This window comes from Drosophila elegans, unplaced genomic scaffold (genome assembly GCF_018152505.1).
Source record: "Drosophila elegans isolate 14027-0461.03 unplaced genomic scaffold, ASM1815250v1 contig_468, whole genome shotgun sequence".
NCBI lineage: Eukaryota > Metazoa > Arthropoda > Insecta > Diptera > Drosophilidae > Drosophila > Drosophila elegans.
This window is the reverse complement of record NW_024545855.1, coordinates 4,290,710-4,303,392: the sequence shown is the minus strand read 5'-3', so window position 1 is coordinate 4,303,392 and position 12,683 is coordinate 4,290,710. Positions and strand designations below refer to the sequence as shown.

General features: G+C 45.4%; 1 protein-coding gene across 1 annotated transcript; it reads right to left on the bottom strand.

Annotated features, from left to right (window-relative positions):
• Positions 1 to 461: 461 nt before the first annotated feature.
• LOC108143070 lies at positions 462 to 8,964 on the bottom strand. The gene is made up of 7 exons (XM_017267283.2): positions 8,628 to 8,964; positions 5,614 to 6,086; positions 5,192 to 5,352; positions 4,522 to 4,723; positions 2,522 to 3,711; positions 1,470 to 1,688; positions 462 to 1,221 (listed from the first exon to the last, which is right to left on the bottom strand). The coding sequence occupies exons 2-7, from the start codon at positions 6,057 to 6,059 to the stop codon at positions 1,127 to 1,129; spliced, it is 2,313 nt and encodes a 770-aa protein (XP_017122772.1). The 5' UTR covers positions 6,060 to 6,086; positions 8,628 to 8,964; the 3' UTR covers positions 462 to 1,126.
• Positions 8,965 to 12,683: the final 3,719 nt, after the last annotated feature.

The following is a 12,683-nucleotide window of genomic DNA, read 5'->3' as shown; positions in this document are numbered from 1 at the left end:
GGCCGACACCACCCACTCAAGTTAACCTTTTTAGCTGCCTGCACTCCGAATGTGGGTGAAATCATGTTAATAAAGTTGTTTACCTGCAATTCATGGCCCTCATTTCCTTGCCCAATTAGTTTGTCACTTTTACTGCAGGCAGCTCGTTTAGCCGGGCTCAGGGCCATTTAGCCAAGGTTCAGTTTCACTCGGGCCAATTTTCCACCTGGTGAGTGTAGTGTTGCACCCATTCCATTGAGGGAGGAAACCTAAGCGCTGGAACTCAAAGCGCTGCTCTTGATTGATTTGTATCAACGTTGATTAGGCCAAAACCAACAATCATGGCCGAGACTTGAGGTTTTGGCCTTGTTAGAGTCGACGTCGATTGTCGATCGATTGACATTGACAGTGACGGGCAAATTTTGTTTTCCGCAGACCAAACAAATCCCGGTAAAAAGAAAAGTAATGCGAATGCAAACGAGTATCTTTCTAATACGTTTATTTACCTTTTATAGCATCTGAAGTTTTGTCTCTTGTTACATTTTTGTGTGTCTGTGTTTATGTGTTCGATTGGGCCTAGCATACATTATAAGCATTAAGTTAAGTTTTAGTATTTAAGTATTAGTAGACAGTCAAACCTCTTAAACGAGCATTGGTTGTCAGTTCGAAGCTCGCTTGAGAGGTTTGAATGGTTCGCACTACAACTAAGGAGCTTTACTTTCCGAGTTCCAAGTCTTAAGCTGATAGTATGTCGACGTACTCAGAGAAGTCTTAGCGGTAAGTCTTATAGAAGGGGCGCCTAAACGCGCATACATATAGTTAGGTATAGGTGTATAAGGTATAAATATTAAGCTACGGGTTGTTCCTAAGGGCAAACCCTTCACAGAGGAGTCCAGCTCTATGGCGGAAAATCCGGGGAAGGGCGTCCATTCTCTATTCTCCATCACTCGATCGTACATCAACTAACTAGATTATGAGCGGTGCTAAGTTTTGAGCTAAGTAGAATTTCATGCTAGTTTCTGCCGCCACTCCACCTGCAGCTCGGGTTTTCTCTCCATGTCCACCATCTCCGTCTCCATTTCCATTTTCATCTGTATCTCTTCAACTTCTTGGCTTGTTTAAAGGCCATTCACTGGCGTTGACGTTCTTACCGCTTGTGTAACGCTCGCTTCTGCATATTGTCCCAGACAGCAATGACTGTAAGCTGGAGAAGCAGGAATAGAGCCCCGGCAATTATGAAGCCTGGATAGAGTTGTAAAAAGAGTTGAAGAAAATTTACGAGCTTATTTAATTAACTGGGCAGTCAGTCGGCAAGTCGAAGCTGCTTTTTACTTCTAGAGGCTAGATGGCGCGACGGCACGCGATTAGAGCAAATCAATTCGCCACGCTCAGCTCAGCGATACCAAAAAGATGGAGCCGCATCGACTTCACCGACTGCCACCGTGCTACACATAACCCAAGTGATCCCAAGTGATCCCCTCTCAACTCACCATAGCCATTTATGCAAGTGTCCGTTTTGGTGCCCAGATCCAGTTGCAATTTGGCCAGGCCATCCAGACCACCGCTTTCCGAGCCTCCCGAAGAATCGGCGCCATTGAAGGCAAACTTATCGGTGATTTGTATCGATTGCACCAGCAGAATGTTCTCATCGCCGGCCGCCTGATGACTCACATCACGTTTTTGGCGTTCCGACTTAATGGCCAGCTCAACTGTGAAAAGGTAGCAGCGCATCCATCGAGCAGAAAAGCACAAAACAAAAAATTGCAGGCGAGCAAAGAGAAGTGGAGAAAAAGAGGCAAATAAGAAATGAAATATGTTTTCTTTGAGCTGTTGCTGTTGTGCCACCAAACCAGGGATGGTGTGCCACTGAACGAGGAAGGTGCATAAATCCAGGGCAGACCATAATACTGACATTGCAATTCCATGGACTAAATGACAAAATTACATATGTTAAGGGGTGAAAGTACCCTTAACTTTGTAGCTATGGTAAATCGATTGATTTCTACAATTTGATATGAAAAATACTTAGTGAAAAATGATGAAAAAAGTTATGGACGTTAAAAAAAGTGTCTTTATCCTTAAATCTAAAAGACACTCTCTACTTTATAAAACTGTTAGTAGTAATAATTATAATAACCAACTTGTCGATGAAATTCCATTGAATGAAAAAGTTCTTTGTAATTAAATATTATTCTCTGACTATCTAGAAACTTACTGAATAATTATTTAAACTTCTTAAAAATCATTGATGTTTTTTGTTTTTTTAAAAACAAGGAATATTGGCTGGCTATCTAAGCACCTGATGAACAATTATTAAAACTTTCTAAAGAACTCTGCTATTTGAGAAGATTTTCTTCATTCTTTCTTTGGCTCTTCAGAGTAAATGGTAAATGTCATGTGGCCATATCCGTGAATCTCCACATTCCCGCCCCCGAGATTCGATCCACCTTTTGCAAGAGGTCACTTGGTGGCGTTGCTCATAGCCGTCGCTGTCGCCATCCCTGGCTTCGGTTGTTCTGGCTGCGAAGAACCGTTTACTTACCGCCATCAGTGCCGTTGAGCACCGATCGCTTGCGACGACCGTAGGACAGCAGCGACTTGAGCTCGCCGTTCTCATCGTTGTCGCAAATAACCGGTTCGCAGCGCGGTATGCAGGGCGTGACCAGGGCGCGGAACTGCACCAGCTCCGAGGAGGGGAACTTGAAGGCGTCGAACTGTGAGAGCAGCACCTTGCGATTGCCGACCAGCTTTTGCATGGCACTCATTATGTACTGGTCCGTGGGACAGCCGTTGGCGTCGATCAGTGTGATTTCGGCGCTGTCCGTCCCGTCCATGGCCACCAGTTCCCTCACAAAGATCTCGTACGGGCTGTTGGCGTCGACGATTTCGAAACGGAGAGCCAGTGGATCTCCAACCTCGGCAATCCTCTTCATGTCGCTGCCGTCACGTGCGGTGATCTTCATGATCACATTCGGCGAATCGACGATGATTTCCTCGCTGAGCGTGGACTCGATCTCTCCAGTTACTCCCAGATCCACATTGTTGACCACCGTCTTATTGGTCAAGTCGTACTGGCAGGATACGGCCAGTCCAAGATCGGAAGACGTGACAATCATGTCGTGGTGCTGGATCACAATGTCGTTCATATACCTGCCATACGCGCTCTGTCGCACATTGCACTCCAGATCATTGTACCTCATCTTGAGGTCGAACTCCAGTGAGTTGTTCACATTCACAGCGCAGGACTTGGGCGCTCCCTTGGCGTACACTTTGCCATCAAAAAGTTTGGAGGTGCGGATTTTGGTAACCATCTCCCCAGAGCGGCAGTCAATCGATACATTGTAGCAAGCGGACTGTTCGTAGGTGGCCGCCTCCTCGATGGAAAGGTACGGTTCGGAGAGATCCGTTAACGTGGCCCGGCTGTGATGGGACAGGCGGCAGACCAGCTCCCCGGTTTCGTTGTAGTCGTACGAATGACACCGGAACGGGGCGGTCAAGCACAGGTCGCGGCACTCGTCCAGAGTCTGCACATTTTGGTGCACAGAGTCCACCGTCTTTAGAATGCGACCCGCTACGCGCTTGAACTCGCACAGCTTGCTCGGCTCCTCCGCGCAGTTGTTCTCCAAATAGTCGGCGCCATCGTAGGCCGCGATGTTTGCCTCGTCCGACAGCGTAATGCGATCCATGTCCGAGAGCTCGCAGAGGCCAGAGTGCGCATAGTAGTTGGCCGATCTTCAGGTGGATCGAGTGGCACGGAAGAAAAGAAGAAAAAATTAAATTTATCTTAAATTAAAAAAGTTTGAAGTAAGCGTTGACTAAGTTTATAGATGCAAAAATTAAATGTTTTTTTTAAATTTATATGATAATGTAAAGTTGCTTTGGGTTTTAATTTTCCTAAAATCCACAACGATAAGCTGAATAATTTTAAATTTGTAATGATGTGATTACGTTCTTCGTCATAGAATTCAATGTAAACATAATTACATGTTGTTTAATTCGATATATTGAATGACAAAGAGGATCTTTAAACCCTTAAATTGATGTTTCCAAAAATAATAATAAGTTTTTTAATTGGGTATGAGGTGTTAATATTGATGTGTTGATGTACTTCGAATTGGAATCTGACCTAAACCAACAATAAAGACAAACATATTCACTATGCATATAAAACTCAAAAAAATATTTTAAACTATTCAACTAACGATAAATTAGTAACTCTATTATTGATATACAAATTTGAACTATGATGATTTTATGAAAAACAACAATAAACTGGTCCAAACATTTTTAAGAATACCGTTTATTGCAATTTTTTTCAACTTTAATTTGTTATAGTTTTAGTATTGTTATAGCAGTTATTTTTTTAAGATCGAATGGAGTATATTTTGTGTTAATATTTCTTTCTGTGTACCATAGAGTGTTTAGTGCTTAGTGTGGAGTGCATTGTGAAGGAGTGAAGAGGTGTGCACCCAAAGGAGGCGGAGGTGGTTCAGTTCAAGAGGGTGGCTCTGCTGTATAACGGTATCCTATCCAAGCACTTACCGGCAGGTGAACTCCGTCTCGCCCAGACAGAGTTCGATGCAGTCGCGCCGCGTGGCCACACTTTGACTGGCCTTGGCCCGTTCCGGCAGTCGGTAGCCCTGGACGCGATCGATGCACCAGGCCTTCGAGCAGGGACGCACTCCGAAGCAGGATTTCTGCGCGTAAACGGTGAACACGGGATACTGAGAGCGGGACAGTGAACCTGCAAAAGGGGGGAGAAATGGCCAGATGGGGGCGGCGTTTCTTGTGATTAGCGGGAAACATTTAACATACAAGCTGCGAGCCAAAGATCATGATTGTGCGATCGAGTGCTGGCTGCTCTTTAACTAGTTACTACGCAAAGAAAAAACTAAAATCGCAGAAATTCAAAAACAGATTTCTAAATTACTTTGCAATCTCTGGTTATATCATTATTTGAAATTAAATTCTTTTTACTAAGTGTACAACTGTAAATCGTTTTAAAATTATTGGAATCGTTTACAACCCTTTTTAGAGAGCTTTTACAAAAAAAAACTTTCAAACCATGCATTGAAAACTTGATTGATCATTATTTGTAATTAGCTTGTATTGTTGCTACTATTATCAGTTAGTGTTTTTTAAGGCCATTGTTTAAAGACATTCTTGGGTTTTAGGACCCCGACTTAACTGCCCGCGCACCAGCTCGACTCACCTGGCAACTGATCGGCAGTGCTGCGGAACATGACACACAGGCCCGTCTCGTAATTAACCGCACTGCAAGATTCATTGGCCTGGCAGGCCTCCAGGCAGTCGGTCAGCATGAGGGTGCCGGGCAGCGTTTCCAATTGCTTCGATGGCGCCGATAGCACGTACCTGCGATGGTGAATTAACATTAGCCGGAAAGTAACGCACATAAATTCTGGAGCTCTACAGTTCTTGGGGGCCAACCGAAGTGGGTGGGTGGGATCGCGGCGATTATAAATGGGGGAAGCCGAAGCCACCTTTACGATGTGTTAACAGGCAGTCGTGGGTATAATTTATGCTCCCTGCCTGAACATTCGTGCTTTTGTCTCTGCTCCACGGGCAACTAATTGCCCGCAATGAAGATTTATGTTTCTTGTCGGTGACACTTACCCTGTTATGAGCTCGAAGCCAATCATATCCGGCTCGCAATCCTCCTCCGAGGGTGTTGCCATGGGACTGGGGCCCAGATCATCGGCCTTGGTCTCTGCAGTAGTAGCAGGTGATGCAGCAGCTGGTGGCACAGGGGCAGAAACAGAGTCAGAGGAATCTGCAGAACCTGAACCAGGTGGCGATGCGACAATCGTTTCCGCTGGCTCAACGCTCAACGGTTTTGGTAGCTCGCTTCCGTTCGGCGTCGCAATTCCCGCTCCAGCTCCCGCTCCCGTTGCCGGAATCGGTGTGGCATTGTTGCGCGGAAATGTCTTCAACGGTTTCACCGCCGGCCGCTTGGGCAACTTGCGTGCCGCCACCGAGGAGCTGTCCACCAAAAGCAGCATTAAGCCCAGCAGCGCCATCATGCTGACTCCTCGCTTCTTTGTCATTGACCGCAGTTGCATTTTGGACTCTCCTTTGTGTTCTGTGTTCTAGAGGGGGTATGGTAAAAAAGTAACGTTTTGGTAGCTTGGTTTTTAATTAGCATTTCAGTCTTCCCACTCCTGTGCTTATCTCGTGATTAATTGCCCAAGCAGTTACAGTTACGCTTTAATAGTGGGTTTAGTGCGGGCTATCCTGCAGTGCAGTTGCAATTGCAACGCCCACCAGCACGAAGGCACTTGATTAATTGCTAAGGAATAGATGCAAAATCAATTTGGTTGATGGTCTACGGCTGCCGTTCACATCTAAACGCTGCTCACACGCACGGGCTCTTGAGGAATTAAAATAATGCCACTTAGCCAAGAAGGCGCACGCACAGGAAGACGAAGCCAAGCTGAACACACACAAAAAAAGCTACCGGGAAAAGCACCTGGACAAGAAGCTGAAGCTGTTAACTGAAATGGTCAGCAGGAATTCTGATTGGGCCCCGCTGATCACAATGCGATCGATACGGAGGAGAACACAACTGTTGGATGCTTTATGTTGAATCGTTAGTGGCTTTTGCGGTTCTGTTTCAGACTCAGATTCAGACTCTCAGATCCCGAACCAGCTGCATGGAAAATGCATTACGTGTAATATGCGTTAAATCACAGAGAGCTATATGCTCTCGACTTGATTTCCTTTCCGCACTAATCGAATTCGACTGCAGTCTTGAGCTTCGTGAGTGCCTCATAATCAACGATTATGCAATTGTCTGCTGCGAGCAAATCAATTTTCATGGCTGCTGGTCAATGACACGGATGGGATTGGATTGCTCAACGAAGCGAGTCGCGTGCCCCTTGCAGGAAATTCAATGAAACAGATGGGTGGGGGTAACATTCTAATTAGCCGATCTCCCAGCTGGAGAAAACCGCCAGCTACTGGCCCACTCAAATCACAATTTAATGCTGTGGGTTAGCCGCCTTAGTGGGCCAATAAAGTAATCCTCAGAGCCACTGTTGCAAACTCATGGACATGCACATAAATTTCCATTTGGCAGCCAAGCTGCTCCTGCTGCGGATTCGATTCCAAATCGAATGGAGATTTATATATATGCATGCTGGCATCGAGATGTCTGTGGATTTATCGGCCAGTTAAACAACTAGTTTTTAGTTTTAGCATATTTACAGCCAAATTTGACAGTTTGTTTTGGTCAAGCTTTATGGAGTGTTTTTCAAGTGATGAGCCTTCTCCGGATCTGGTTCAAAATTCGGGCTAATCCCACTGCTTTCTTGCCGATACAGCACTTTTATGACACCAATACGCCAAAAACTAGTTGCCTCTTAATTAGAATGGCTGGCGAGTGATTGGTTTTTGTTGTTGTGTTAGTCGATAGTGGGAAAAGTGTGCCAGGGAATGACATAACTGCCATCCAGGCTTATCTCAATTGAAGCGCTGCTCAGTGTAACTGTAAGCAATGTGCGCAAGTTGCCGCAGATGGAGGCAAAGGCAAGCTGGCAAGCAAGTTGGCCAGCAAAAGCCACTTGGCAACTACTTCTTGGCCAGGCTCGGCTGCTATCTTCATTTCATGGCTGGCAATTTGAAAACTGCACCCGCTGGCCATCGACATCGGCATAAGGAGTTGGCTCCGCTTGGATCGCTCGGATGTGGGTCACTTCGAGTTATTTCTATAGAAATTCTTTTTTGTGGCTGGCAGAAATTTCTCAAAGTTAGCGACAAATCTTCAATTAATGGCCAGTGAAATTTCTCAACTATCAAAAGACCCACAAAACTAGTTTCCCTTAGCTGCTTGACTGTTTGGCTGCTGTGGTGTATCAAAAACCAAAAAAAGAAACAAGTAGCATAGGAAAAATCTTGACAAAACTTTTCATTTCATGGCCTAACGGCCCTAACGGCAAATTAACCGCACCATTTCGAAAGCCATTCGTTATCCTAATCTATGCACCCGATATCAATAAACATGATTTCCGAGCGAACGAAGAAGCCGCCGCTTTAACTGTTGAATGCATTTCGAATCCAATGCTGCTCCGGAATATAAATCAGTTTGGATCATCGTTTAGCCCGGCTTATTTTGTAACAGGGCAATGAATTGTGGAGCACGTAAAGCGAAGATTTGTCATTCGGATTCTCGGGTTCTAATACAGGCAGCGAAAGTCTTTGACATTCAGGTCTTGACTCGTTTGAGCCCCAACTAATTGCCATTAAATGGTCGCATCATACCGTTGAACGACCCAAATCACTGGCCACCAGCAGGATTCCCAACGGATCAAAAGACTTGACCACGCCGAAAGTAAATTGCCTGCACAATTCTGCACATTTGGGAGTTGACGGGCTTTGCGCGCCGTGTTTCCGGCATGCCAGCTCTTCGGACTTATCTTGAAACTGGAAACTTGGAAACTGAGAAACTTGGAAACTAATGTGACATCTTCTCGATGCTTTTTGTGCTGACATTCACCCAAGCTTTCTCTAATGATCCATTGACCATTTTCGTTTAATTGATCGACATGTGGACATCCTGTTCGCCTGACAATTGACACCTTGTCAGGCATTGAATGTCAACCGATGTGCAAGAGAGGCGTTTTCAATTTTACCTTGATCACTCGGAAATGAGTTATGATAACCGTTTCGAAAACTTCACTTGGGATAGCAGGACACTCACAAAACACTCGATTTATTTGAATTGTCTTTTTAGTTTTAGTTGTTTTTTTATGAACCGAAACAACGCGAACCGCTCGACCGACGTCCTCACTGTCGAAAGTGGAGCGCCCAACTGCCTCTTCTGTGATTTGGCTAAACGTTCTTATGCGAAACTCTTCGAGGAATTCCAGATGCTGGGCAAGATCGAGTTCGAGTTCGTTAGCTTTTATCACTGGAGCGCTAGCGACCGCCAGTTCGAGCACCTTGACACTGAATGCTCGCTGCGAAGGCCGCGGAAAACGTTTTCAAGCTGGGAAGCACGCCGTAAAAGGCCCAAACGCCGCCAACGTCGGCAGCGGCAGAAGCAGCAGCGGCTAACTCTCTTTTCGCCAAGAAGAAAAACCGGTAGAAGACGGAAAGCTAATGGGCCAAACGGCCGCTCTTCGCCAGCTCTCTTCTTAGAGCTCTCTTCGCTGGCAACTTTCTTCAGATAGTCAGATAGCTTTTCTCGCCGAAGGTCTGCAGGTCTTTTGTGGGTTTCTCGTTCTTGTCGGAAGTAATAAAATGCAATTATAACAGTCGAGGCAAATGATTTTCTAATGCGATTGCCTGACACGCAGCAACGGCATCGAATTGCACTGAATAATGCTAAATAAATTGAAGTGCCGCAGCGGGCCATAAAAGAGCAGCAGGTGCATGGATCACTCAGCGAAGAGCTTAGAGAGCTCTTCTGCGATTTTCCATAGGAGTAAATCTCGAGAACCTTGCAGCTTTCTAATGACCAAAGTTGTAGGTACCAGAATAACTACACGAGCATTGCCTCAAAGCACGCCTAATTAAGTGCGCGATAACAATCGAAGACAGACTTTGCTTAAAAATATAAAACGGTGCGTTCGGAATGAGGTCACTGATTGTGGGGGCAGCTTAGCTTAGTCAAGGTAACCGGGTTTGATAAAGAGTTTATGCAACCAAACCAAACACTGGTAATACCATCAGCAATAGTTGCGCCACAAAGAAAGCGGAGGCTGTCTCGAATTTGTCCGTCACATAATGCAATTAAATTATGACGCGCAATCATCGAAAGCACAGCCAGTGGCACTTCGTCGCACTTTTCCCGCATTTTCATGAATCTCAGCTGCAGTGTACTTGATTTTTATAATTGCAGGGGAAATGATTTCGGATTCCATTTCGATTCTACAGCGATTGTCGCTTTGTGGTCATAATTGAGGCCTTTCCGCGTTCGATTAACGCCTTTGAGGAAATTATACAATTTTCCAACAATGAACCAAATCCAGCAGATCTGATAAGGAAATTATATAAATTGTATCTCTTTGGGAGTTGGCATCTAAATAGGAAGTCTGCAATCGCCAACCGCCATCCGGATTCGGGCCTTGACTTTTGAGTTGGAATTGGCGTGTGAATGAAGAAGTTGTTCTGATGGCCAGGAATTGATTAGGTCACTGCCCACCTACAATTCTGATTGAGTAATTGTAATTGGAACTGGCGGAGTTTTGCTCTAATTGCTATCTCAAGCCACAATCGTTGCCAAAATACAGAAGTGTGCGATTCTTGGGAAACCATTCATCTTGATCTCTGGTCAAAGTCAAAAAACTACCGAATGTTGTTGGACAACGTTTACATTCACAGTTTATTGCTCCCGCTTATCAAGCCCAGATTTACTGAGGCGGAAGGCCCAAAGATATGTATATCAATATTCGACCGCTAGGGGGAAATGAATTTTTATGGGCCATCTACTGATTTTTGCTGTTCTGTTTCTGTTTCTGTGTCACTTGATATTTAAATATTTGTTTGCATTCTATGTCCGAGAAACTGTGCCAAGTTTTGCTGGAAGAAAGACTGAGAGTGTTGAAAGTGACGGAACAACCTCGGGGTGTTGCTCTGATCTTGTCCCGAGTTTCGAGGTTCGTTTGCAGAGCAAACAAAGTAAATGCCATTGAGTGACATGCAAATTTCCTTTTGATTTTTCGCACATTCTCTGATTGCTGCGTGGGCTGTTTTTGAATCGACTCTAACTTCCATTTCCATTTACCCAGAAAGTCGATATCGATCAGCAGCAAGAGTTTATGTTTCCTGCATTCGATAGAAGAAACTTGCTGTGCAGTTCGTTTATTCGTCACGTGCCTCGATTGTTTGCAAATTGATTGGTCTCCACCTCAGATTCGTTTTTACCTGGAAACCATTTTGATTTGCTCATTACAAGTGGTGAAGGTTTCTCATTTTTTAATGCATTTTAGTGGAAACGGAATGGGTTACTTTCACGGATAACATTTTGGCGAAATGGAAAGGATTGCGATGGCACGCATATATACATTTGTGAGTCGTCAATCTTTCTGTGGAGTTTCCCCAGATTTGAGCATGTAATCAAGGATTTAAGATCTGAAGTCAGGGAGGAGTGAAAGGATCCCTGATTGACGATAAGAATCGCACGCATGATAAAAGAGAGCGCCAAAGGCGCCAACCTGGTGACCCCGTTTCGAATCGAAAGGTGCAGTTTACTAGTGTGGAATGGTAAAGATGTCTCCTCTAATTGCACCGCCATTTGATTTGTTTTGTTTCACTTTTCAATGGTTCCCTTCGGCTCTTTCTAATTGCAGCCTTCTAAGCAGAAGGGAATAAAAATCATTCCATCAGAATTTCACTCTTAGCAAGTGCCTCGTTTGGTCTGTGCCACTGACTGTCTGTCAACGCCTTCGTCTTGGTCTCGGAGTTCTTCGTTTGGATGTGGTCTTGGCTTGGTCGGCGGCATAAAACTGTCAATGAGCGTTTAACCCAGTTAACGCCCTTTACCGACGACAACGTATTCTTATGCTTGGACTGCGACTTCAGCACTTTGCACCCAAGTTGGGATCCGTTCGACACGAGACCATGGCCACAAAAACGGGCAAAGTGTAAAAACAAAGCCTAGTGATGAGGGAGTAGAAGGTGGATTGGGGCATTGCCAAAGATAAGAGAAGACACAGAATGACTGAAGCTGAAGTTGAAGTTGAGTGATGGCTCCACCTCGCCAAGAAGGGGCGGTGGGCGGTGCGGAGGTGTTGATTGTGGCCAGCGGATATTGGCGCACCCAGGAGGAGGAGGGCGACTCAAGATTGACCGCTGTCTGGCCGTGGTTCTGGTTCCTCTGTTTCCAACTCCACTGCTCACTGCTCAAAATAATTCTGAGCGCGGTGAAAGTTGCCATCTTCAACTTCTCCATCTCCTTCAGCATCCACATCTTCCACTTTTGCATCAGAAGACACGACAACAGCAGCTTGTTGAAATTCTGGTCCCAATAATGACACATAAGCGATGCACTTTTTTCGTAATATGAATTTTCCTGTTTGCCACCACTGCCTCCCACTCCCCGCCATCAATTACAGCCGCGAATGGAAGAATGGAAGTCGATGGTTTCGGAGGGGAAGGTGGAGTCCACCTGAGCTGCAACTCAATCACCGACCAACATTCAACTGCCATCGGCAGCTTCTGCTTCTAATTGCCGCACTTTTTACTCCTGCTTAGCCTGGCCAGAGTTGGATTGGGATGCCATGATGCCATGGGTTAAGGAGAGGGTTCTGTGTCCAGTGTCCAGTGAGTTATGGAGGTCGCATCTGCTCGATTGTTCTATCCATATGGAGAGAGATTGGAAAGCATTTCTCCTTCTTTGGCTCTCCATGGGAGAGAGATTCCGCGGAATACTTCGATGTGGAGCTAGGCAAATTGAGGGTTTCATATTCCCATCATCAATTCCTGCGCTGATGAGTCCCGACATATACACATTGAACAGGTGAGCAGTGATGCAGTGATGCAATCTCCCTGCCAGCGAGGCTTCCACTTATAATTTACAATACCAGAGTCTGCGATTAGCGACGCCATTGCAGCAAGTTATGGAGATCGAGATGGAGAAATGGGATGCGGAAGGCGATGTGTTGTGATGACTATTCTCCCAATATTTGCTCTGGGCGTTGGCACACCAGCTCGCCAAGTCGCCAACTCGTGGCTTCCACTGCCAA